Source organism: Panthera uncia (assembly GCF_023721935.1).
Source record: "Panthera uncia isolate 11264 chromosome A1 unlocalized genomic scaffold, Puncia_PCG_1.0 HiC_scaffold_17, whole genome shotgun sequence".
Classification (NCBI taxonomy): Eukaryota; Metazoa; Chordata; class Mammalia; order Carnivora; family Felidae; genus Panthera; species Panthera uncia.
Window position 1 is genome coordinate 92,463,131 of NW_026057577.1, and position 14,164 is coordinate 92,477,294.

At 40.0% G+C, this 14,164-nt stretch overlaps 1 protein-coding gene across 2 annotated transcripts in view; it reads right to left on the bottom strand.

The window, feature by feature from the left end:
• NPM1 (nucleophosmin 1) overlaps positions 1 to 10,440 on the bottom strand; it is a 15,988-nt gene extending 5,548 nt beyond the window's left edge. The window contains exons 1-9 of one of the 2 annotated variants that reach the window (XM_049647782.1): positions 10,262 to 10,438; positions 8,121 to 8,200; positions 7,421 to 7,540; positions 6,999 to 7,092; positions 6,517 to 6,623; positions 6,332 to 6,399; positions 1,458 to 1,515; positions 1,045 to 1,128; positions 241 to 342 (exon numbers count right to left, since the gene is read on the bottom strand). In XM_049647782.1, the coding sequence (XP_049503739.1) occupies positions 241 to 342; positions 1,045 to 1,128; positions 1,458 to 1,515; positions 6,332 to 6,399; positions 6,517 to 6,623; positions 6,999 to 7,092; positions 7,421 to 7,540; positions 8,121 to 8,200; positions 10,262 to 10,319 (771 nt within the window). In that variant the 5' untranslated portion in view covers positions 10,320 to 10,438. Of the gene's footprint in view, positions 1 to 240; positions 343 to 1,044; positions 1,129 to 1,457; positions 1,516 to 6,331; positions 6,400 to 6,516; positions 6,624 to 6,998; positions 7,093 to 7,420; positions 7,541 to 8,120; positions 8,201 to 10,261 lie in introns of both variants that reach the window. The other variant, XM_049647783.1, reaches the window with a different exon arrangement.
• Between the last annotated feature and the right edge of the window lie 3,724 nt (positions 10,441 to 14,164).

Here is a 14,164-nt window from a genome sequence, read left to right on the forward strand (position 1 = left end):
AAAAAAAAAAAAAAAAAAAAAAAAAAAAAAAAAAAAAAAAAAAAAGAAAAAAAATCACTGAGACTAGAAATGAATGTAAATAATAAGTAATACACTTCTGAAAACCAAGAGCACATAAGGGACAGATACATCAAGGAAAAACAATAAGGAACAATCTTGTTCCAAGCCTTCACAATGGTGTTTAAGAGAGGGGGAAATATACCTTTATCAAGTTTCTTCAGGAAAGATCATTTTACTCACTTTTTCTATACTTGCTTGCATTTTTGCTTTAATGTCTTCTACAGAACTAGGTCCTTTCGGTGTTTTGGGAGTCTTTTCCTGTTTTTTGAAAGATTCTTGACCCTGAAAAACAAGTTGAATTTCGAAAGGTTGTAAGTGTATACACTTACATATACTGTTAAAACCCATCCTACATACATGGATTTTCTCAAGAAAAGCATTATTTACAATCCTTCCTTGTAAAATGTATACAACCAGAATTCAGGTATCATAAATTAATTCATGACTGAACAATTATATTCTTAAAATCATTCCTTAAAAAATAGAATAGTTTGAGTTTGCTTTTATATTTCACATCAGATTAGTTCACATTTAAAAAGGATACCATCAAAATTGAAAGCATAAGGCTCCAAGAATTAAGCAAGTCAATGCAGCTAGATGCCTGATACCCATCCCCATAGCTTTTAAATAGTAACCTCCAAGACCAGGTATTGTGGTTCCTTTAAGCTGCTATTAGGTTCTAACACGCAGCCAGGGTTGAGAAACTCTGGTATGCCATAAATAGTATCTTTCAACAAACAAGATTCCTTACAGGAGACAACTCTAACACAATAAAATCTTTGTGCTGGCTTTCTCTTCCACTAGAATGCCAGGAATGATACATATAGGACAATGATTACCAACAAGCATATTTTAGTGCTGTAAGACATCAATTACAGGTGTTCTCCAAGCACTATCAAATTTCAGACTACCTTCTTCCACAGAACTTTTAACTTTCCTAACTACCTCAACAAAGGCTGTGTTTAGGTATATGATGCCACTTACTTTTGATCTTGGTGTTGATGGTTTTGAGTCTTTTCCATTCTGGTTAGATTTTTGTGCATTTTTGGCTGGAGTATCTCGTATAGACTGCAATTATAAATTAATCTTAATCAATGCCCTCCTACGTAACTGCCCCAAACCATATAAAAGTAGTAGTTTGCTAAAACCAAAAAAAAAAAAAAATTCTGACCAAAGTTTTAAAGTGGGAGAAGGCCACATGGGTAAAAAAGTAGATCACTGTCCACTACTAGGAAATCTTAAGACTACCCCAACTCAGGGCTAATTTTTAAAGTATTAGATCATTAACTCCTCCCAAGCCAGCTTTCATTAACTACAAGTGAAGAGCACAAAAATTTATCTATCATCATTTGTTACTAGCAACTTCTGGCAACCCTGTACCATTGTATCCTACTTACTTTCTTTACTGGAGCCTTTTCTTCAGCTTCCTCATCATCAAAATCATCATCATCATCACTACAAATGAAATGAGTCATTATTACTGATTCAACACACTCATAAACCAAAAAGCCTATGTAGAAACTGGCTATGAACCAATTTCATAGAAGAGCCAATGAATCAACAAGTTTAGACAATCAAATCAAGGTATTAAGAAATTTTGAACTTTCGACAAAAAGAACTGAAAGCAGGATCTTAAGAGATATTTGTCCATTCATCATCATTATAGCATTATTCACAATTTCCAAGAGGTAGAAGCAACTCACATGTCCATTAACAATCAAATAGATTTTAAAAATGTTCTATATATTTAATGGAATATTTGAGGTTTTTTGACAGTTATCACAATTTACATTCTTGGAATATGCTATTTTAATGAATTCCTGTCACATGCTGAAGATGAATAAATCTTGAGGACATTAACTGAAATAAGACAGTCACAAAAAGAAACATACTGTACAATCCCACTTAATATAACACACCAAAAATAATCTTTATACTCTTTATAGAACCGAAAGTAGAATGGTGGTTGCCAGGGGCTGAAGATAGAAATGAGTTGTTTTCATTTCATGAGATTTTCAGTATTACTACAAGAGTTTGAGACCTGTCAAACAATGTGAATATGGATAACATTCCTGAACTGTACACTTTAAAAAAAAAAAATGGTTAAAATGAGAATTGTTTTTACAATTAAAAGGCATAAAAATTTTACAAAGTGGAGATTATAGTTTAAAGAAATTAAAATAAACACATGTAATGTCCACAGATCAGTAGAAATATTTTACTGAGGTGGCAACTCTATTAATCTACAGGTTCATCGAAATCCTTGAGTCCCTGCTGGCTTCTCTATAGAAATTGATCCTAAAATTTGCATCAAAATTCAAGGAACCGAGAGCAGCCAACAACAAACTTGAAAAAGAACAAAGTTAGGATTCAGTATTTTCAAAAGAAACCCACAAGAACTACAAACCAGGACAATTGTTTTAGCAGAAGGATAGACCTATACCAATAAAATTCAAGAGTTGAAAGGCTAATAAATAGTGCTGGGACAACTAGAAATCCACATGCAGAATTTAAGTTAGTCCTCTACCTCACCATGTACAAAAAGTGATTCAAAATGGACCAAGGGTCTAAATTTTTAGGTTTGACACCAAAAGCACAAGCTAACAAACTGGACTTCATAAAACCTTAAAAAAAAATGTAAGCTAATATAACACTGTGTTGTCAACTATGCTTCAAAAAAAAAAAAAAAAAAAAGAAAAAGAAAAAGAAAAAAATTTTTGTGCAAAGGATACCACTGAAGAGTGGAAAGACAACCCAAAGAATGGAAGAAAATATTTACGAATTGTATGTATCTGATAAGGGACTTGTCCTAAAACATTAAAAGAAAACTAACACTGGGATACCTAGGTGGCTCAGTCAGTTCAGCTCAGATCATGATCCCACAGTTCTGTGAGTTTCAGCCCCACATGGGACTCTGTGCTGACAGCTGGGAACCTGCCTGAGATGTGTTCTCTCTCCCTCTCTGCCCCTCCCCAGCATGCCCACGCTCTCTCAGAAATAAACAAACAAACAAAAAAAACCCTCTTTTAACTCAATAATCTAGAAAAAAAAATCAAGACACAAACCTTGGATTGTGAATAACTTGTTCTGTGAGCATTCCACAAGACGAGCAAACATGTCTATAATAAATTAACTTGATAAACCAGTGACGTCTGTAGTTAAGAATAGTACATGACACCAAACATCGTATCTCACAACTAAACCAATGGTTCGCTCTGTAGGATTGGGGGTGATTGTCTCCTATGCTCGGATGATTGGTCTCAGGTCACAGTGTTTGGTAGAAATCAGTGATTTTTCAAAATGTTGGAAGGTGCCCACAACTGGCACTAGGCTATTTTTTGTCACTTCAAAGCGCCTATGGACAATCCTTTGCTCCTTTGCTTCATTCTAGGTCAGGCTGCCGGCAGATACAGACCCTTTCCTCTGCTGCTTTATTGCCAGTTACACTAAATACAATAGATGACAAGTTTATTAATACTGTACTGTAAAAAAGATTCCACTGAGCCAATAGATAGCAGTGATGCCATTACTGGTAGTGAAAGTCATCCTACACAATAAAATAACCCTCCTCTCGTCTCCCTCACACCAGCTATAAAGGTTTTCCAAGTGCAGGTTAAATTCTCTTTATGTTTTGTATTTTCTTTATTATTTTGTATTATAATCCAGTATTATAATCATTTTCATATGAATATTTTTGCATTGTGGGACGAATCATCTGAGTTTCCACTATTTCTTATGAGGAAATTCACTGATCTATGAGTGCTGTGGGTTGCAAACATGTTTCTGGAATAAATTATGCCTGCAAACCAAGGTTTTACTGTACTAGGAATGCTTCAACATAAATAATTTTTTTAAGTTGTGTATTTCTTTTTGAGAGACACCATGCACACGCAAGCAGGAGAGGGGCAGAGAGAAAGAATCCCAAGTAGGGCGTGATCCCACAAACCATGAGACTATGACCTGAGCCAAAATCAAGAGTTGGATACTTAACCAACTGAGTCACCGAGGTGCCCCAATGTAAATGGTTCTTTTAAAACCGTCATAAATCACGTATTGTATGATTCCGTTTACATTAAATATGCAAAATAACCAATTCTATTAAAGATGAGAAACAGTGGTTGAGTAGAGCCAGGTGAAGGAAGTGATTATAGAATGATTTTGGACGACATAACTAGTCAAAAAGTTATTCTTCAAGGCGCCTGGGTGGCTCAGTTGGTTAAGCGTCTGACTTCGGCTCAGGTCATGATCTCACGGTTCGTGAGTTCAAGCCCCGTCAGGCTCTGTGCTGACAGCTCAGAGCCTGGAACCTGCTTTGGATCCTGTGTCTCCCTTTCTCTCTGCTCCTCCCCTGCTCACGCTCTCTCTTTCCTTCAAAAATAATGAACATTCAAAAAAAATTTTTTTAAAGTTTCCTTTCCTTCTCTTCCTTACTACGTAATCTCTAAATTTAAAACAGGAGCAACTTCATCTATGTGCAACCAAAGGAAACACCCATCTTTTCAGAATTGGGTTAAAATGGTCAAGTATCATGTAATACATACAAAGCCATTGATACAGTCCTTTATTTTAAACAGTGATTCTGTCAATTTTGGCTTAGAACCCAATCCCTTTATGTGCCTCCCCACACTAGAAACAAGAATGACAATGATTTCTATAAAACCACTGTCATAAGCGGTTTTATTTAACCATCTCTACCCTATACGTTATCTGACTACCCACCCCTTTACCCCTTCTTCCCTTCCATGAAAACTAACTTGGGCCTTAACAGATACACACACACTTCATTCTTCCCACACTACCAAACCTAAAGGCAACTTGGAACATGGAAGAACAGAGACTACTCTATGTTGTGGTTGTATCAGGAAATATCCCCATTTTAAAGACAGGAAATCCTTCAAAACCCAAGCAGATTGAAGGTAACAATCAGGTCCCTACTCAAAAGCCTTTCTTCCTAGAAGAGATTTTCTCCTCAGTGAATATGCTACTGTGCATAGACAGTATCCCTAGACAAAGGTAACCTGAAATCAAGGACTAAATAAACTCAAATATAACTAAGCACCATACACCATCCATATACACCATCCATATTTCTCATGTTTTAAGCCCATTTCCCCTATTTCTCTTGGAGTGTATCACTTTAATTCTTACTGATAACTATACTCAAAAGCAGTTAACAATAAAGTACCAACTATATTGTTTTAAATTTGATATGCAAGTAATTTTGAATTTTGTTAAGCATTCAACTCACTTTCCCTACTTTCTGCCTTCACTGTCCTGCCCAAAGGGCTTTTTAAAGAACTACCAGGTTGGCTACTTGAGATTACTGAAAACCTAACTCCCAGATATGATCATTAACTAGTCCATGTTTGATCAGTCTTTCCTATGTTCTATTCGAATTATGTTTTCAATAAATATATATGGACCAACCTGGGAACTCAGAAACAAAGCTGTCAATTAAAAGTTCAACTTATTACAAATTACTGACATTACTGGAAATAGGAAAGACCAATTATAAATACCATTTTATTCTTTAGTGGGCATGTAACTGTTTACTTAGCCTAACCAAATTTAATAAACCTATCAAATCCTTTCCAAGAAAATCTTAATCTTTTACAAAAATTTTATCAGTAACAATCAGAGAACCAAGGGCCAAAATCCTTTGGGGGGGTGGGGGGAGGGAATTCGTTACGTTAAGTAACAACCCACAAAACAAATGTTGTTGGAGCTATTCAGATTCTCTTTTCACCCAAACCATTCATCATAAACTGTTCAGTGGAAGACACACCTAATCACATGTTCACTAAATCTTCCTCAGAAAAAAAAGTTATCTAGTCGGACACGTTTGGGAAATGCTGCATACTCTTGAAAATTTGCAACACACTGCAACTTTTCTTTTTTAACTTTTTGTTAATGTTTCTGAGAAAAAGAGCCAACAGCAGGGGAGGGGCAGAGAGGGGGAGACACAATCTGAAGCAGCCTCCAGGCTCTGAGCTGTCAGCACAGGGCCTGACACAGGGCTCGAACCAACCGTGAGATCAAGACCTGAGCTGGAAGAAGAACATTTAACTGACAGAAGCACTCCCACACTGCATTTTAAAGGTTCTTAATCCCAATAGTATCCTTCAACTCAGCTAATGTAATGCAGTGACAACCACTGATCATTTACCCTTTCTTTAATTAAACTCTTACTTAATTTCATGGAGGACTGTGGTAAATAACTTTCATAAACTACTCTCCATACAGCTACATCAAGTTTCTAGAACACACTTACTCTTCATCATCATCGTCATCATCGTCATCTTCATCATCATCTTCATCGGCAGCAAGTTTTACTTTTTTCTTAAAAAAAAAAAAATATATATATATATGTAAATATATACACACATACTCATATACAAGTGCTGATCTTAATCACCAAACCAAAGGCCAAAATAAGAGAGATCTTTACACCTATACCTGTGGAACCTTGCTACCACTTCCAGGGGCAGAACGCTTTCCAGATATACTAAGGAGTTTCACATCCTCTTCCTCTTCATCTTCTGACTCTGCATCTTCCTCCACAGCTAAAATAAAAAATTATTTATTAGCTACGAATAAAACTCAACCAACAAGCAAGAACTCAGAAAAAAGAGCACAACATACAGTAAGGAGCATTTAAAAATTTTAAATGAACATTAAAAAAGAACTATGAAAACAGCAAATAGGGAACCAAAATTTTTTTTAAAAAGCAACTTTGAAGGCCAGCACTCTACTAGGCTTTAAATGAAAAACAAAAACAACAACAAAAAAACAGGCTTTTCCAGTTTAAGTTACTCTATTTCCACTTCAACCTATTAATAAAGACAGCAGTACTAAAACTAAGCATGCTTTACAAAGTCCAAATTGGGAACAAAGTTAACTGCATTAAGAGAGAATAAACAGCACAATACATAACATACCTACTAAGTGCTGTCCACTAATATGCACAGGCCCTGAACCGCATTTCAACCGTAAGACCACCGGTGGTGTTATTTCAAAGCCCCCAAGGGAAACCTGAAAAGGAAAAACTTTTAAAAATCACTAAACAAAAGTATTTGGTATAAATACCTGTTCATAACAGACTTACAAAAATGTATATAGGCAAACTCATAAACCAAATGAACAAACCAGTGAACCTGTTTCTCACCTCTAACAGGTAGCAAACCACTATGTTCAAGAGTTGACCATTCAACCCCACAGTGACATAAGACACAGCCACTGTTACTAGAAGTACCAAAGAAAATTCCTTCTTCAATGCCCTTGGTGTAGTAACCTAAAGGGCACCTACCTTAACACAACAGAATTAGACCTTAACATAAAATCCAGCAGTAAGTGCCCTTACCGTTGGCTGTACAGACATTTTCAAAGTTGCCAGTGTGACTTTAATTGGACTGCCTTCATAATTCATTGCCTCTGCTTCAACAATGTGCAATTCATCCTTTGCACCAGCTCCTAAACTGACCTGTGAACAAAAAGTTACTTCAACTTTAGTTATTCTACTTTAAAATCCCCCCAAAATTTGTCTGGAAAAAAGAAAAACGAGAATTATAAACCCAGTATCAACACTGATGGAAAACTAATTTGTGCACAACGTTGTCTCAAGTTTTATGTGGCCTTGCCAATCATTTCTCATACTCAAATTTGAAACGCATAAAAATTTGATGGCATTGTTATAGGTTATCATCTACCCACAGTATGGATCACCTAACGTTTACTGACCACTGACTGCAAACTAGGCAGAAAAGGTTACAGGCTAGTCACTATAGAGGACAAAAAACATTTATCACTGCCTTAAAGGGCTTTACAATGCAGCCAAAGAAGCAAAGTACATAAATATGGGCAGCCTAACAGTAGTGTGACAGAACTTTGCGTGATTACTAAATGAGAGGTAAAGAGGCCAAGTTTTACACCACAGGTACATATGCAAATACATACAATACTCAGTTATAAAAAATACTATTGCAAAGTTATTAAGTCACACAAACAGGAATAGACTGAAATCAAGAAAGGTTAAATAGTTTATTTTGAAAAGTTTAACTTACCGTTCTTAAAGATAACTGGTGCTCGTTTTCATCATTATCCACTTTAAAGTGATAATCTTTGTCAGCCTTTAGTTCACAACCTGAAAAGGGGAAAAAAGCAACAACAAAAAAGAATTAGCTCTGAAACTTAACTGAGGGTAACCAAAAAAAACAGTTAATTTGTGAACAGATTTTCCACTATTCTAGCTACCAGATGGCAAGGCAGAAGTATCTCTTCCTGGGTTTCTTAAACACAAGTGTCTATAAATATCAAATAACATCCATACAGGGCTTTATAAATTCCACTTCCCCACTATACTATCTCATTTTCAGCTACACTATTACATTCTTAGGTAGAAACAGGCCCAAAAGTTTAGTAAAAACTGAAACCAGTATCTGAAACTAAGTCTAATATACAAGGTTGATAAAATCGCAGTTTAAAAAAAAATTACCTACCTAACTACACAGGACAAATGGCAAATTTAGAAATGAATGGTTACACAAACACCTACGTGAATTTGTATTTACAAGGGAAAAACTACAAACATGGATCAAAACTTGGCACAGGGATCAATATCCCATCCTTAAAGTTAACAGAAATGATATGCATTAAATTATGCTCAAATTATGTTTAAGATTAGCTATATCATAAGGATATTTCCAATAGAAAGGGTTAATACCGTATACTGACCAGAAACCCCAGCTAGTCAAAAGAGCCTTACTTAATGTAGGAGTTATCTACTCCCATTCCATCAATAGGCAAGTTGTTTCAAGTACCGACAGAATAACATTTTAATTATAGGATTCCATTTAATTGTCATCTAACAGTTACGGGTACATAAATGCCTAAATGTTATCTCAATTAACACATCTCAGCATGGTATATTAAAAAAAAAATGTGTAACCAAATTTGCACTATTTCACAGCCTGACTGACAAAGATATGGCTACGACAATCAATTTCACTTAAGATTCAAAAACCAAAGCTGGTCGCTTTCTACTATGGTACTGGAGTTCTGGAGGGAAGGGAGGTCGAGATTCCAAAATTGTATCAGATCTTATGGACTCAAACTGAAACCTACACACATCTCCTATCTTTTCAAAAAGGCTGAAACCTACACACATCTCCTATCTTCTCAAAAAGGCTGTTTGCTCAATGCCGCACAGAAGGCCGTTTCCACCAGCTTCCCTCCAAAAAAAAGAATAAACATACATATACTTACAAATAACGCATAGAGACAAGGGTCTTGCTTTAGATCTATCTAGTCTCTAACTACAAGTACAACCTTCATTGAGTCACTTCAGTTCTGAGCACGAGCATCGTCACCTGCAAAGTGGGCTAATTTCCATTTACCAATAGGAGATAGGAAAAGTGCTCTGTAATTGAGATCTGCCATCGTAGATGTTAAGCACCGAACAAAGACTTCCAGAATCTTGGCTCTACTCGCCACTTCACCCAACATTTCCCGCCTAACAGTTTCAATTAAGCCCCAGGATCCCAGGCTCCGGAGTGACAAGACACCAGGGAGCCCCGGATGTAGTGCCCACACCCCCCTCCTTCCCCCAACCACGTGGCAACCACGTGCTCCCAGCGGTTGCGGCCTCCTCACGCCCGGCCGCGCCTCCCCTCCCCCCGTAAGCGGCCGAGGCACCGGGACTGAATCTCCGCTGTAGGGCTCCAGACTCCTCAGGCCTGAGGCCAACGACGGGCTCTAAGTATCCTTTTCCCCAGAAAAGCAGCCACTGCCGCACACCACGGACCCCCACAACCTCCAGCCGGACGCCGGGACCCGGCATCAATGTCCCCAGCCAAGAATCACAAGCCTACGGAATCACACACTCCAAGGGAAAATAATGCCCGTGGCCCTACCGTGTGCTCCAAGCAAAGCCGACCCCTCGGCAGGCCGGTTCTACGTTACCTCAGGCCCTGGGCCTCGGATCGCTCACGCCCCAGGCTTCAGGCCGCCCCTCCTTCCACCGCTTCATGCTTCAGTTCTCCCCTCCCGGCCTCCCATCCCTTAGGCTGCAAGGCCCCAGCGGCCCGCTTCCCTCCCTCTACCAGCCCAGGTTTCTCTACCAGCCCAGGCCTCAGTGGGTTTCCCGCCCCCCCACCTCAAAGCCACCAGGCCCCGCTCGGCCTCGCCCCAACCCCCCAGCACTTACCGAAAAGATAGTTCTGGGGCCTCAGGGGGCTCATGTCCATGTCCATCGAATCTTCCATGAGGTGGTGGCACGCACTTAGGTGGGAGAGAAGGCGGACGGAGAGAAACGACTACTGTTCCACAGAACAGCCGCGCAGGACGGAATCACACCAGGGAAAGGACGCGGGCTCCCTGCGCACATATATAGCACCGTGAAGATCTCGCGAGAGCTTCCCAAGTCCCGTCTCCACGCGCGTGCTCGGGAGCCCCCCCCCTCCCTGGACTGTCGCCTTCCCGCGCAAGCGCTCTTCAACCCCACTCCTTTCTACCTCGCCCCCCACCTCCTCCAGGTACTTCGCGGGCTCCCACCGAGCAGGCGCACTCGTACCCCGGCCCCACCCCTCCGCCGGCGCCGCCTGTGCGCACGCGTGCTTTCTTCTGGTAGCGCGCGCTACCCCCCTCCAACCCTTCCACGTCCTCCCCGGTTCTGGCGGGCCGGCCTAGCGCCAGAAGCCTGCGCTGCCCACCCTGCAAAATGGCGACGGCAGCCCTTGGCTGTACTAGGTATGGAGAGCGAGCCGGTTGCAAGTGACCCAGAGAGCAGCTGGGTTCACCTTTCTCCATCACTTCGTGCCTCGCAGACTTCCAGACAGGCATAACCACTTCGGGATTTTTACTTCCCTGAAGGCTTGGGCTCGGAGTTCATTGTTTCCCCAAAGTTTAAGCTTCAGTTGCCAGAAGCTGTAGATTACTGATTATTCTTTGTTGGGGAGAAAGGATGTAGTTGCTGTCCAGACTTACTCAACCGCTTTTATAGCTCTTTCCTTTCTGAGAAAACATCTCTGAAGTTGAAATCACTCTTTGTCATTTGGGGGCCATTTGGGGGCCATTTGGGGACTGAGTGAACCCCTTCCATACGAGCTGGGCAGGAACCGGGCCTGATTGCTCCAGATACACAAGATTTTATAAGGGCTTTATATCCACAGTGTGCCCCCACGTAAGATCCTGTGTGGCAGATGTGACTACCCCCACTTTGGAGACAAGACAACAGTCCAGAAGAGATGAAGCAAGGTGCCCAAATGGAAGAAGTGGTAAGGCAGGGTTCTCTAGCTCGAAGACCAGTGTTAACAGCCCTCTAAACGAGTGTGGAGGGTTATGTGTGAGTCCAGTCTCTGAGGCAGTGCAGTTCCTAATCTTTAACGTTGCTAAGAATGTTCTGACCTGTGAAGAAACCATATGACTTAAATACATAGATCTCAATTAAGATTCTTTGGGAGTGAGCCTAAAAATTATTTTTCAAAAAAAACTCCCCCTGGAAAAACGGGGGCCCCCCCCCCCCCCCCATCCCCTGGGCATTGGTGCATTTTTTTTTTAAGGAATCCCCTAATTATCTTGTTCACATCAACAGGTTGAAAAATTTAATACTGGAAGGAATAAAAATAGTGACAGCAGTGCCCCACCCCCTATTCTCCAAATACAATCTAGTTGGGATGATACACTATAATACATGTGAATCAACTATTAATTAACAGTATCATAATTCTAAATTTGGAGAAATCAGTGTAACTGATACGTGAATGCCACCAAGCTGTTCCCCACCCTCAACTGAAGAAGAATCTTCACCAGTCTGGTTCTTGGATCTTTTGAGACGCAGAGTATGACCAATTGCTAGAGGAAATCTTGACACTTAGAAGGAAATATTTGTAAAGAACTGAGAAAAGGCAGGGAGGACTATGATAGGAAAAGATAGGATTCAGTAGGCCGAGAGGGAAAGATTGGGAACTGAGGTCCCTGAGTGGAGAAAAACACCTATTTTGGAACAATGCTGGGAGTGTCAGACCACAGCAAACCCCCTCAGGCATAAGGTCCCTCTTAAGAATTAATGGACACCACCTACTTCACCTCAGGTTCCCTTCAGGAATTTGACTAAAGACCTGACTAAATATAAGTAGACCATAAAACAAATGACCCACAGGGAACAGTATGGCCATAGACCACCTACAATGGAAACAAGCCAATCAGTAATGGACAGCCCCGCACCTAGAGCTATCAAGCCAATAAGGGTAGGACGTGAGAAGAAACAAGGTGGAAGGGAAGGGGGGGGGGGCAGCCAAAACCTTATAAAACAAAGACCCTTGCCTATTGTCACTGGCATTCACTTTAGAATGCCCCCACTTCCCCCTCTCTGTTAAAAGAGCTTTCATACTATTTTTTCTTTCTCATCTTACACTCTAATAAACTTTTGCCTGCTGCTCACTTTGTGTTCACCTCTTCATTGCTCAAAGCGGTAAGACAATGAATCCCAGGTATTGAGGTAAAAAAAAATCTGCAACCAGACTATAGCTAAGAATTTGAGATTACTTAAAATCTTAAAAAAAAAAAAAAAAGATTTAGGCATGAAAAAGAATGAGAAAGTCTCAAGAGGAACTATAGGAGAGTGGATGGAGGACGAGAGGTTAGTAGTCTTTGAGCCCATGCCAGTATCAGTTGGGACTGATTTGTAATTTCTTTCTGGATTCTGGACCATGATTATTCAAACACAGCTTTGCACAGAGCCCGAGCCATGTGGGCACTATATCTCGTGTTACATAAAGAAATACATTTGTTTTTTAAATATCTTCAGCACCTAGTCTAGGTATTATCTCATGGAATCAGGCAGTTAAAAAAAATACAGCATTTTCTTTCAGATTTACAAATGTAATGAATGCTCACTTTAAAAAAAAAATTTTTTTTTAATGTTTATTTATTTTTGAGAGAGAGAGAGCGTGAGCAGGGGAGGGGCAGAGAGGGGAGACACAGAATCCAAAGCAGGCTCCAGGCTCTGAGTTGTCAGCACAGAGCCTGAAATGGGGCTCGAACTCATGAACCGTGAGATCATGACCTGAGCCCAAGTCAGATGGTTAACTGACTGAGCCACCCAGGCACCCCAATGAATGCTCACTTTTTAAAATACAGTAAAATTATTTAGGCCTATTCAAAGTGGGAAAGTAAAAGTGCCCTTCTTTCCATAGTCCCATTCCTATTCCCAGGGATTAAGTGAGGTCATAAAGATGAGCCCCAATTCAATAATGCTGGTGCCGTCATAAGAAGAGGAACAGGAGCACCTTGGGGGGCTCAGTCAGTTAAGCAGCGAACTCTTGATTTCTGCTCAGGTCATGATCTCGAGGTTCGTGGGTTTCAGCCCTGCACAGGGCTGTGTGATGACAACATGGAGCCTGCTTGGAATTCTCTCTCCCTCTCTCTCTGCCCCTCCCCCCTTCATGTTCTTTCTCTCTCTCAAGATAAATAAATACACATTTTAAAAAATGAAAATAAAAATAAACTTTAAAAATGAAGAGGAAAAGACAAAGGCAGCCATCTACAAAGCCAGAAGAGAGCCCTTTCCAGGAACTGAATCAATAGGCACCTTAACCCAGCCTCCAAAACTAAGAAATAAATTTATGTTGTTTAAGCCACTAATCTATGGTATTTTGTTATGGCAGCCTGATCAGACTGATATGGTAAGAATGTTTGTACATATATCCTTATGGATGTCTAAACGTAGTTTCGTAAATATATTCTAAGTAATGGACTTGTACAGTAAAAGGGCAGGTATGTGTTTACAAACATATACACACATAATGCATCTTTTGGTTGTTTACATAAATAGAGTCATACTTTATATATTGTCTTAGCCTGTTTGGGCTGTTGTAAAAAAATACAGTATATAATGTGTATCTTATAAACAACAGAAATTTTTTTTCTCACATTTCTGGAGGCTGGATGTTCAGGATCAGGGTGTCACTGTGGTCAGGTAAGGGTCCTCTCCAGATAACAGGCTTCCTGTTCTGTCTTCACATGGTGGAAGGGGCAAGGGAGCTCTGTAGGATCCCTTTTATAAGCACACTAACCCCATTCATGAGGGCTCCATTTTCCTGACCTAATC